Here is an 11,363-nt window from a genome sequence, read left to right on the forward strand (position 1 = left end):
AGGGAGGGAGGGCAGAAAGCATACCATGATGATTTACTTTCTTGTTTTCTAAAATGACTTGAGCCGCTGATGTTTGTAGTTTGTAGGGGGGAGGGGGGGAGGGAGGGCACATAGGGTGTGTTGTGTCATCGTGAGTGACATGATCTGTTTCACAACACCAGATATTTTACAGGGGTCATGATGAGGTCACTGAGATGTGACATGCATGGAGTAGATAAGCTTACTCTTTCAACTAACCTTTCAGATGGATTGAGTTGATATATAATATATGTATATATATATTGAGAGATTTTCAAATAAACATTGTGCGTTTTTGACCATTGGTAAATAGTTATGGAATTGCTCATATTTATGGAACTGTTCAAAGGGGGTGAATTTGATATTATATTTTTACTAAAGTACTGTGAAAATTGAAAGAATCCGGATTAAGCTTTACATATTACATTGTTGGGTGAATAGTTCAGATTCAAGACTCTCCTATTTACAAAACATGCTCCATGTTCATTCTTCTTTCAGTTTTCACAGGATTTAATTAAGACGAACTAAACAAGTTAATCTTACTCAACAATGTTTTTACCGTTTAATTTTGCTATTACAGCTGCTCTGGCTTTAGCATTGAAGAGAAATAATGGAGATGTTGCTTGATGTGAAATGACTGAAGTCAGGTTTCACAGTAGATTCATACTATACTGCATAGTCCAGCTCATACAAGCATGGCTGACAGGACAGCATGGTTCTACTCACCTCATAAGCTCTTTGACAGACCAAGTTGTCAGAAACAAGGTTTCCAACTCTGGTCCTGTCAGTGGCCCTTGGGCTGGGCAGCAACATAGAGGGCAACTTGTGACAAGTCACTCAACAGGTTAGGTTCACTTACTCGCAAGTGGCGACAATGGCCCCACCGACAGACAGCAGACAGAGGGAATGCGCACACATGCACGCACACAAACACACACACACACACACACATACACACACACACACATGCACGCACACACACACACACACACACACATGCACGCACACACACACACACACACACACACACATACACACACACACACACACACACACACACACATACACACACACACACATACACGCACACACACATACGCGCACATATCCTTCAGCCCAGCTGCCAGTCGCAGGGATGCCAATGACTGAGCAGTCCTTGAGTCTGTCGACAGAGAGGGTTGTGTGGAGAGAGAGCCTGCACATAGACCTGGCTCTTTATTCTTCAAAGCTGCGATAGGTAACAAATTCAAATATGAGAAACAGCGCCCCTTCAATTCTTGTCTGAACTTTGCCACTTTCCTCTCGCTCGAGTTTGACTGACAGTGGTTCCGCTTCACCAAAGGCGATTGCCTGGAACAGGATTGCTGAAACACAATTTACTGGAAAGTAGCGGGCCCCTCCAAAAATCTGAAATGTACATTCCACTTGCACTGATCTGTATCACCGTGTTGCTAAACAACACAGCCTCATTAGCTTACACAATATGTTTATAGGGGGACACAGACTTTCTTTTTTGCTTACCTATTTTACCTTTACCCTAGGTTTCCCTATCCCTTTCTGTATTTACACACAAACCTACAGCGGGCCTATAGACGATGCTTGGTGTGAGAGCATGATGAAGATTTGCAGGTTTGTGTGAACAACCTTTTGTTTCATCAGCCCCATGTGTTATCACAGCCTGAAAATGGTTTGGTATCACTGACAGAGGTTTGGCTTGACTACTGGCTAAGATTCAATCTGGAACTTTCTCTGTGGTATATTTTTTTTTACCGTTACACTCCCTAACATAAAAACTTCTCAACCAATTTGTAAGGATTAAGTGACTACTGCAAACAAACCTAGGGGTCATAAAAGGCCTCTCTATAAAGCTAATATAACAATGATTGCATTCCATAAATAATACTGTCCCTCCCCTGCAGTTCCATAGTGTTTGTTGCTATCTTGGCAACAAGCAGCGGTTTGTATGTCTGGTGTAGTTTGGAGCTCCAGCGTGTGAGAGCTTTTAATACGGGCCAAAATGCCGAACCAGCAACCTACTCGAAAGCTATTTCTGTCTGTTTAAAATCATGAGAACCACTTCAGCCAACACAAGACTGGTCAGAGGGCAATACCTCAGCTCGACAGAGTGCCAAGTATGTTCCCTCGACAAACAATCTAACCCTTTGTTTTGGAATAAATTCAATTTTGAGTCTTTTAATTGGTTATTTGGCCATACAGAGGTCCACCTAAAGATTGCCTAAGCCAATGATAGATGTGATCCTTGTAAAGAGATGGAATGTCCAAACAAACACTTTCCCAGGATGTGGGGTTGATCCTTAGTTCTAATCAGTAGTGTTCATTTTCTTTACTGTCAGAACAGTGTTCATTTGATATTTTCTTAACACTTGGAGGTGTAATCAATTACAGTAATGCTAAGAGGGGAAAAAGCATTGTCGATTCCAAAAACAATTCTGGTATGATTTAAAGGTTTGTCCTTGCCAAGAACCATCAGAATCAGCTATATATTCATTAGGAGGTCGATGTGTTGTTTTGGGAAAAGAAAAAACGTTTCAATTCCATCTACAGAGCTTAAAGATTCTTTAATTTGTTTATAAATATTTCTTTCTTTAATTCAGCATACAAAAAGACAGTATGTACATCCACACAAAAGTGGTTTACAAAACGGCATTGAAGCAGACCCATACAGTCGACATGCTTTGAATGTGTTCACTTGTGGACAACTTGTGTGTGTATTTGTGTGTGTGGGTGTCAAACATTATGCACTGCTTTAAACACTAAGAGTTCTTTGTCCTTTTCTGCGAATGCACAGCGATGAAGCATCTCCACTATCGAGTACCAGTGCTTAAGTGTCCAGTCAAACAAAAGTCACCAGAAAGTTCCACGACTGAAAGTACTTGAAGTTCCCTTTTGTGTGTTTCTTCTTCTTCTTCTCGGTTCACCTCGTTCTCTGAGTACCATTAGAACAAACGCCCCCCTGGATGCTCCAGACCCCTTTTAAATTCCGGAGAATTCTCTGAAATGTCACCATCAGAACATGAGAGACACTCAAGAGAGTGCTGAGACTTCAGTTTCTCTCATCCAAACACATGATCCAATATCACTTCTTTTTAATAAACGTATAAGAAAATAGATTTTCAACATCCGAGTAGGGCGAGTGTATGCAGGTGTTACGAAACAAGAGGAAAACCCCTGGAGGACGGTGGTCTTGAACGTGAACTGACAGGCCTTGTCACAACAGCTCAGAGCTAAAGTTCACGAAAAAACCAGAGAGAAAAAAAACGTCCCAACTTACCGGTTGGAGTTTTGTCGAAATATAATAATTAAACAAAAATAAACAGTTTTCTTGTCAAAATATACATGCTGAAGCTTAAGACAAAAGTAAGCCTTCTGGGTAACGTAGTGCTTTGGTTATCTGTGCCCCTCCCTCTCCCATAGATACCGGAGTTGGCGGAATGGGTGGGAGGGAGGGTGTGTGTTTGTAAGTGAAGGCAGAAGGGACTCATTTGCAGACGTATCTCTCCACGATCCTCTCGCACTTCTTGCAGGTGACGTAGCAGCACCAGTGGTACTTGCAGTGGCAGCGTTCCACCAGCTTCTCTGTATAGGGGTTGTAGCCACGGCCGCAGCACATCAGGTCGCAGCTGTCGCTGCCCACCGAGGTCTTGTTGCACTGCCTGCCAGCCCGCCGGGAGAGGGGGGGGCAGGGGGAGAGGGGGGGAGGGGGAGAGGGGGGCAGGGGTGAAAGAGAGGTGGGAAAGTGAGGGGAGACAAAGAGAGTGGGGGGGGGGGGGGTAAGAGAGAAAGAGAGAGAAAGAGAGGGAGTTCTGAGTTAGACATTCCAACTATTACTCAAACTGCAACAAATCTTGTATTCCAGCAACCTCGCCCCCAGAGTCACCACCATATTCCCATTTCTTCATACACAATTCTCCCAAACGACGTCCTCCCTCATGCAAACAAAAGTCTACCACTAGTCTGCCTCTCTCTCTGAGCCACATTATCCAATGAGAGTCACTGAGAAGGCCCACAATAGTCCCCTAAAACGAAGCTTGATGAATGCTTTGTGCGTTCACCCAAAAACAGCAACACCCCCTTAGAGTTGCTGCGTCTTTGGGGCTAAAGGACACTTGGGACTCATTCACCCCTACCGCCTGGGGCATCCAGAGAGGACACAGCAGCCCCGACCCTAAATCACAGTGAATACTCAGACCTGCCTGCTCTTAAGCTCGCTCCACATAACTGCATTGTTTCATAATGGCTCGAGTGTTAATGGTCAGTCGGTGAGTGAGGCCAGACGGATGGCAGGCGGAGAAGAGGAGTGAAGGAGGACGAGGGGTAGGAGGGGTGGAGGAGTGGGACTGGCACTGGGAAAAAGTAGGGCAGGGTCATTACAATGGCAGCTTTTGGGACCGGCCAATTAACAATGGCTGTGGACCAGATATGCTTTGTCTGGGGAACTTTGACCTTCTAGTGCCATGAACGTATCAGACCGCTCCCTCACAAGACCTGCTTCAGAGAGTCACTTCACCGCTCAGCTTTGGATGGTACTGAGGTTCAGCATGCGGCGGTTATGTGTTTACCACTGGCAGCCGCCCACCTCAAACACATCAATACACAGCATCCTTACACGAGTGAATATCACAAGGCAGATAAGGACATCTTTGAACGAGCTCCACATTTCACATGTCTGTTTCCAGCTCAGAAAGACATGTTTGCTTCCCCACTTCAGGTATCATCAATAGGGGTCAAAGTTACCCATGGCGAGGAGTGACGAGATTAGAAGTCACTTCAAGGGTAAAGCCAGATAACACCATCCTGAAGTGGACACTGCAGAGCGCCGGGGTCCGTCCCCGAGTCAGCGGAGGGTCGTGGGAGTGCCGTAGGACGCGAGGGCAGCGTGACGAGGCCAGGAGGTGTGGGACAGGCCGTCGGAACATCCTCCAGATCCCCCCCCCTCACAGAAACACAGGCGGCACGTCAGTGTCACACGTCCCCTCGCCGACGGACAGCGACGATGGAGGGGGTGACGCCTTGTGACTTGGCGCAAAGCACTAAATATACACGCGGTGTATGGCGTGTGTGACGGGCTCTTATCAGGCCCGGGGACAGGGCATGCATGGGGCACGGAGAGAGCACCTGATGTGGAGCATGTCTGCAGGTTATCTGGGAAGACAGCGGGAGATGAGGGTCTGGGGGGCCTTGACCAGGTTAGTCACGTAGACTGGCTGCCTCCAGGGGCCACTTCGGGGGCACGGCCCCCTCCACAGTGGAGTGACTGTGCTGCAGTTATCATGTGGCAGACATCAAACACAAGCGCAGCTAGCTCTTTATTTATCTGACTATTGTTTTAGCTTATAATTGACTGTACCTAAGTTAGTGAACCAACAACAACTGTAAGTCAAATTATCCAGCTTCAAAAGCCTTGCTCCAGTACTCACAGAAAAACAGACATTCAATAGGCTGACAACATGGTAACCAACAGTAGCGTATTTGTAAGACAGGTCAGACGTTACACCATCTGGCACTTCGTTCAGACAAAGAAAACCCCAACTTCTCACTGGGTTCTCACAGTGTTCCAACCAACAGCATGCATCATATATTGACGAATAAAAACACCACAACGAGAGCCGTGGAGTCTGTCTTTATCTATGGGGGTGAGCGGGGGGAGGGGGTGTGTTGAGAGGTGGGGTCCATTACCCATTTCCCCTTACTGTCATGCTCTCATATTGATATCAGCTGAGTGGACTCAGGCCCTAAGAATAACTGCATTACTCACTGACTCTGATAGCAACACAAGGGCCCCAGTCACAAAGGCCCTGTCAGTGACACGTGCTCAGACAGGCCACAGACAGGCCAATCTCAGGGGCCAACGGCGTTATCGGGCCTGCTCCTAGCACAGTGGAGCCACCAGGGAGGCCCACAGCTCATTAGGTCAACATCCTGACGAGCCCACTCCGACAAACAAACATCATGGGTCACTTCCTAACTGCCAGCGATAGGGGACTGTGCCCCCATGAGGTGGTTAATATGGGTTAGCTGTGACATCAAAACAGGGGAATGTTTTATCGACTGAGAACACGCATATTCACACATCCGACTGTGCCCAAGTCTCTCGCTCTCTCTCTCTCTCTCTCTCTCTCTCTCTCTCTCTCTCTCTCTCTCTTATCTCTCTCTCTCTCTCTCTCACTCTCACACACATACACACAGCGGTATTCCAAGCAATCTTACCTGTCCTGGGTTCCGACGGAGCCTAGTTTGTCGTTCTTAGAGCAGAAGTCTGGGGAGCTCTGTAGATATACCAGCTCGTTGTCCCTCACGGGCCTGATGTCGATGTCCTTGGGGACCAGCTGCTTGCGCGTGCCCATGGGCCGGTGAACCACCTTGGTGGCAGACAGGTACTTGGTCTTCAGGTCCATGGCGACGTCTCTCAGGTCCTGGAGACCCCTCCAGCAGGTCCTTATGGAGCAGGAGCCGGACACACCGTGACACTTGCACTTCATCACCAGGGCGTCTCTCAGGGCCTGGGTGGAGCGGAAGCCGATCCGACATTGTGATTAGCAACTAGAAAATATACTGTGTGCGTGTGTGTGTATGTGTGTGTCCATGAATGTGTGTGTATGTGCTCGTGTGAGTTTGTATGCGTGTGTGTGTGTCCGTCTGCCTCATTGCCTGATTAGCCTGATAGCATCAATGCCTTATGAACCCACCTGTCTCCCCACTTCGCTGTTGTGCAGGTGCATGAGCTTGTTGGCGTGCGAGCCTGCTCTCTTCATCTTCATGGGGGCGTCGGAGAACTTGGAGCCCATCACCAGGCCGTAGTGCAGGTTGTCGGCACAGCCCCCCCAGCGGTAGCCCGGCTCGGGGATCTCCCCAGGGATGGGCCCACACGAGCACAGACGCAGGTCCCCTGAAGTGCACGCCCGCGCGATGGTGTGGCTAATGGCCGCTGCCGAAAGTGCGTAGACGAACGCTGATTCCCTTGTGCCTGGTGGGTTGGGGGGGGGGGGTCAGAGAAAATTGTTGTTAGCATGGCCACAGATATTTTACGGTTCAATGTTTATATTTTCCCTCAGCTTTATTTATATGAACGAAGATAGAAAACGTGTGGACAATGATGTGTAATGTTGAGCCCTCACAGAAAATAGATGTAATTGGTGATGAAATGTGTACACAAAGGGCCCATCAGTTTAAGTCAAGACTGAATAATGGCCGTGAAAGGAGAACCATGCCTGGACGAAGTATAACTACATCAAAGACATAATTGTCTGAAGAAGCCAGTGTTCTCTGTTCCCATAGACTTCTCTAACTCTGGGCAGATGGGCTCTATCTTCTAAGGCACATCATCCAGCTCTCTCCTCAAACATTTGATTAAGAGCCAGTTCTTTGTTGTGGGAGGGTTTATATCTTTACCCAAATTCAATGAACCCATCTTGCATTGGTGTTTCCTAGCCTGGCAAGTGCTTTTTAAGGCAATGGAGATCAACTAATCAAAGTGCAAGTCCGGGAAAACGTATGGGAAGAGGTGCATTCACATGACAGCAGGAAGTTTGGGAATACAGACACATGATTAATCAAAGACTGTGGCATTTATACATTAGTAATAATTAGTTCAACAGGGAGTATTTTCAACTATAAGTATTAACAAAGGGCTTCTCTTTTCCTCCGCGTATCACAGAGTTAGTTGGTTGGCAATATAAAATCCAGATGCTGGGCAGGTCTATCCATACAACATAAATAAGAGATTTGAACCAGACAAGAAGAAAGGATTCTGTAAAAAAAGATGTTTAGATCCTGTCTCATTTCCAGCTCTATCTCTCACATGAATGGAATCTATTGTGACATGCTGAAGAAATTCAGCTCAGGAACCGTCAAGCGAAATAGACTGCTGCATCAAATACTGAACTGAGAAAGACATTGTGACACAGATATTTTGGAGGTGGGTGGTACGGGTGATAGAGGACATATTCTTTCTTTGAACGGGACACAATGAAGGTCTTTGGTTGGCACATTCTCCAAGCCCATAGACAAGAAGGACCACCGAGGACGACTATTAAGGCTTTCTCTCTTTCTTTTGCTAATAAAACACTTTGAGTAGGCCTTAAACCTCACCAAGGTCACTGAGTTGCTTCCGTGCTTTTACTTAAGACAGAAACGCTCACTGGTAACAATTTCAATGATCTTTCAATGATTTCCTGTCCAAAAAAAACACATCACGGCAATAATTACATGTTTTAAACTCAATGAACTTGTGTTTCTGGACCAGTTGTACCTCTGTCCAAGTCCGGACTGTACTTTGGGGAGTCACTAGGGATGTCTATGGTGGAGCAGTTCCAGCGCATGTCGGAGAATGTCTTCTGGCAGGTCTTCTTGACCTCCCGCGCCGCCTGGATGATGGTGTGCATCAACTCCAGGTTGCTGCGACAGAGCTGGGCCTGGGAGGACACCAGGCCAGGCAGTATCTTGCAGTGCTGGGTTTGGTTGATGTGTAAAGACCCAGGCGTGTGTGACAAAGCTCTACAACAGGAAAAACAACCACACGGATCAATATACAGGCACAGTACATGGACAATGCATGATCTTTAACATTAACACAACAGAAAACATTCCTACATGCCGGCTAACAGTAGATAACTTGGAATTGTGTGTTTCTCGTCTATAATTTAAGTATGGTGGGGTCTTAAAGTCAAGTCTGCAATTCGTTTCTTTGCAGAACGCATGCACCTTGACCCATATTTAGCTGACAAACCACACACAGCATCAATCTGTCACCATCAACATTCTCCTGTCAAAGGGTTTAACCTACTCTGACTTTCCAGTTATGACGTGAATCATCTGTTTATAGACATATAAAATAGACACCGTCTTTGCACTTACAGAGGATTAGCTGGTAGAGATACTACAAGCAAAGCTGGTCAGGCTCTGAACTGTTTTGGAAACGTCTTTGCTTCTGAGTTCGTGAGAACCAGATCTTTCCTCCTACACCTTGGCCTGTTTCGCATTAAGAGAGAGGTTGGCCACTGCTCCGTGCCCAATGATAAGCTGTGATTCCCCAGTGCTCGTGGTAACCCAGCTCTCGCCCCGCTCGCAGGTGTTTACGGCCGCATCTGTTTTGCATCGCGGGCCGTGCATTATCAAGGCTAGAGGAGCCTGCCTTTGGATTTAGCACATGCTCTCCCATGTCCCCGAGGAGCATTTGGTCAAGTGTAAAAGGTAAATTTGACAACAATACTCTCAAAAGTTTCAGTATGCTACGACTACGGATACGTTCCATCAAGAATAGTGTAGATTGACAATGTGCTGCGGCCTGTGTCAGTCTTCTATGAATTACAGAAAACTTAGACTATACAAAAATAGAAGTAATCGCTCACTTCCAACTTAAGGTAAAACGCACGCAGCACATTTTGCAAAGTCATAGTGCTAATAGGCTACTATTTATAGAATTCATATTGCTCATTGACATCAGCTACTTCAACAGAGTGGCATTAAAATAATTTTCTTATCCGATAATTTGAGACAAATAACCCACGGCCGGACTTCACTTCAACGTTCATTGGGATTCAGTCAAGTTATTCAAAGGAATGTCCTTAGAGAATTTCATTTTTATTGCCAAAGCAATTTACCCACATGCATTAAACATTTAAAGAGTGAAACAAACATTCCTCAATCTACAGAAAGAAGAGAGAGGAGGGTCCTTACAGCCATTTGATGCCAGAGCAGATATGCGGCAGCAGCAGAACTGTGAGCAAACACAGGGAGAGGATTTGAGAGGTGCTCTTCATGGTGCTTGTGTTCCAGTTAAACGGCACGAGACACAGGTGGCTGTTGGCTTCTTGGCACGGAGGTGCAATCAAAAGTCAACTGTCATGGCAACGCCTATCCCTGTTTAACAAAATCAAAGAAATCTCAGCATCAGGCGACATCACAAAAACTCATTTAGCACTATCACGCCCAAATATTCTATCCGAATACAGTTGTCCTAACATACTTTGAGCATTATAGTACGACCAATCTACACCAAATAGTCCTACACAAATGTGAAAGGGGTTAAACACATACTTTTTAAAACACTTTAAGAATAATCACTATAAAGAATTAAATGATGACCCTCCTTGATATTAAGTAGCCTAAACCAACTGCCTATATTTCTCAAACCTATTTTCATTTCCAAAAATGTCAAACACCAGCCACTGTCCAACATGGCTGGCCAATGCCCTGAACCATATACTCAACCGTGATATATTCTAGTTGAATTAACAACGCTGGTCCATTTCGGGGGGGAAAATCTCTGGAATTTGAGGATCTCTGATCACTACAAAATTTCCACAAACCAGCATTCTACCCTCCAGTGGGCAGGACTGTAGGCTATATCTGACGTTACCTCTATCAGATAGCTTTTTATTTGTGCGTGTGATGATAAGCAATCTGCTTGCCCTAAATCTATTTAGTAAAACACACAAACTATTGTTTTTAAATTTGAGGTGATAAGAAGTAGGGACCAAGTAACAAGCTTGAGATTCAAGCGTCATTGTGGCTATATTCTTCTTTGTGGAATCTATAGGCAAATATATTGTTCAAGTCCCTTAAACATGAGTGTTATAGCCTACCTACTGTACATAAGTCGTCTACAACATTTCAGTTGGTCTACAGCTATGCTAGTTGAACATGTAGGCCTATCTACAAATATTCTAAAGATTAGGCCTATTATTTTAAGGCAAATTAATATAAACGTTTTTAATATTGAATTAGGATAGACAGAAATAGTAAATTGCTATAGCCAGTATCACTGCTGTAAATACTTTTATTTCTCTTTAGCCCATTCATGTAAATTTAAAATCAATTTTAGTTCAGAAAATCATGTAGATTCTATACATCCAACTTTGTTAACTTCATACAGTTGATAATGTTTTGCAAAAATGTTTGATTTTAGAAATGTTTACCAATTTATACAAGAAGCGTTGACTCCCTTTGAAGACTTACGCAAATAGCCTATGTTTTAAATCATGGCAATACGATCCTTACAAAGTTTTCCAACTCTTTATATAGCCATAAAGACACAACTTCATTCACGGTTTCATTGTCTGCCATCTCTACTCGAAATAAGACAAGCCTATCATTCTATTATCGTGCCTTACCTTTTCACGAGTTATATTTGTTTTAGTGTCGATTTATAAATTCCGTGTAATATCCTTTTCATTCAATATCCACCAAATATATTTGTAAATCCACAGGATCGCAATAAAAGTGATTCCAAGTGCGAAGTAGACTACGCATCCTTTAACTCCCCAACAGCGCTTATCTCTCGCAGGTTCCTCAATGGTCTTTCGCGTTGCGGAATTTGTCGGACT

The 11,363-nt window shown here is 45.0% G+C and overlaps 1 protein-coding gene across 1 annotated transcript; it reads right to left on the bottom strand.

Moving 5' to 3' along the window:
- Positions 1–2,578: 2,578 nt before the first annotated feature.
- On the bottom strand, positions 2,579–11,363 carry wnt11 (wingless-type MMTV integration site family, member 11). Its single transcript, XM_062485848.1, has 6 exons — positions 11,151–11,363; positions 9,715–9,897; positions 8,288–8,532; positions 6,726–7,003; positions 6,247–6,539; positions 2,579–3,692 (listed from the first exon to the last, which is right to left on the bottom strand). The coding sequence occupies exons 2-6, from the start codon at positions 9,795–9,797 to the stop codon at positions 3,518–3,520; spliced, it is 1,074 nt and encodes a 357-aa protein (XP_062341832.1). The 5' UTR covers positions 9,798–9,897; positions 11,151–11,363; the 3' UTR covers positions 2,579–3,517.

This window comes from Osmerus eperlanus, chromosome 19, assembly GCF_963692335.1.
Source record: "Osmerus eperlanus chromosome 19, fOsmEpe2.1, whole genome shotgun sequence".
Taxonomy (NCBI): Eukaryota; Metazoa; Chordata; class Actinopteri; order Osmeriformes; family Osmeridae; genus Osmerus; species Osmerus eperlanus.

Excerpts from the sequence above, each read along its gene's own strand:
- wnt11 (XM_062485848.1), bottom strand. The coding sequence starts at position 9,797 with ATGAAGAGCACCTCTCAAATCCTCTCCCTGTGTTTGCTCACAGTTCTG. Across the intron at positions 8,533-9,714 it reads TGCTCTGGCATCAAATGGCT|AGCTTTGTCACACACGCCTG; the intron begins GTAAGGACCCTC and ends TTCCTGTTGTAG. Across the intron at positions 7,004-8,287 it reads CAGTCCGGACTTGGACAGAG|GCACAAGGGAATCAGCGTTC; the intron begins GTACAACTGGTC and ends CCAACCCACCAG.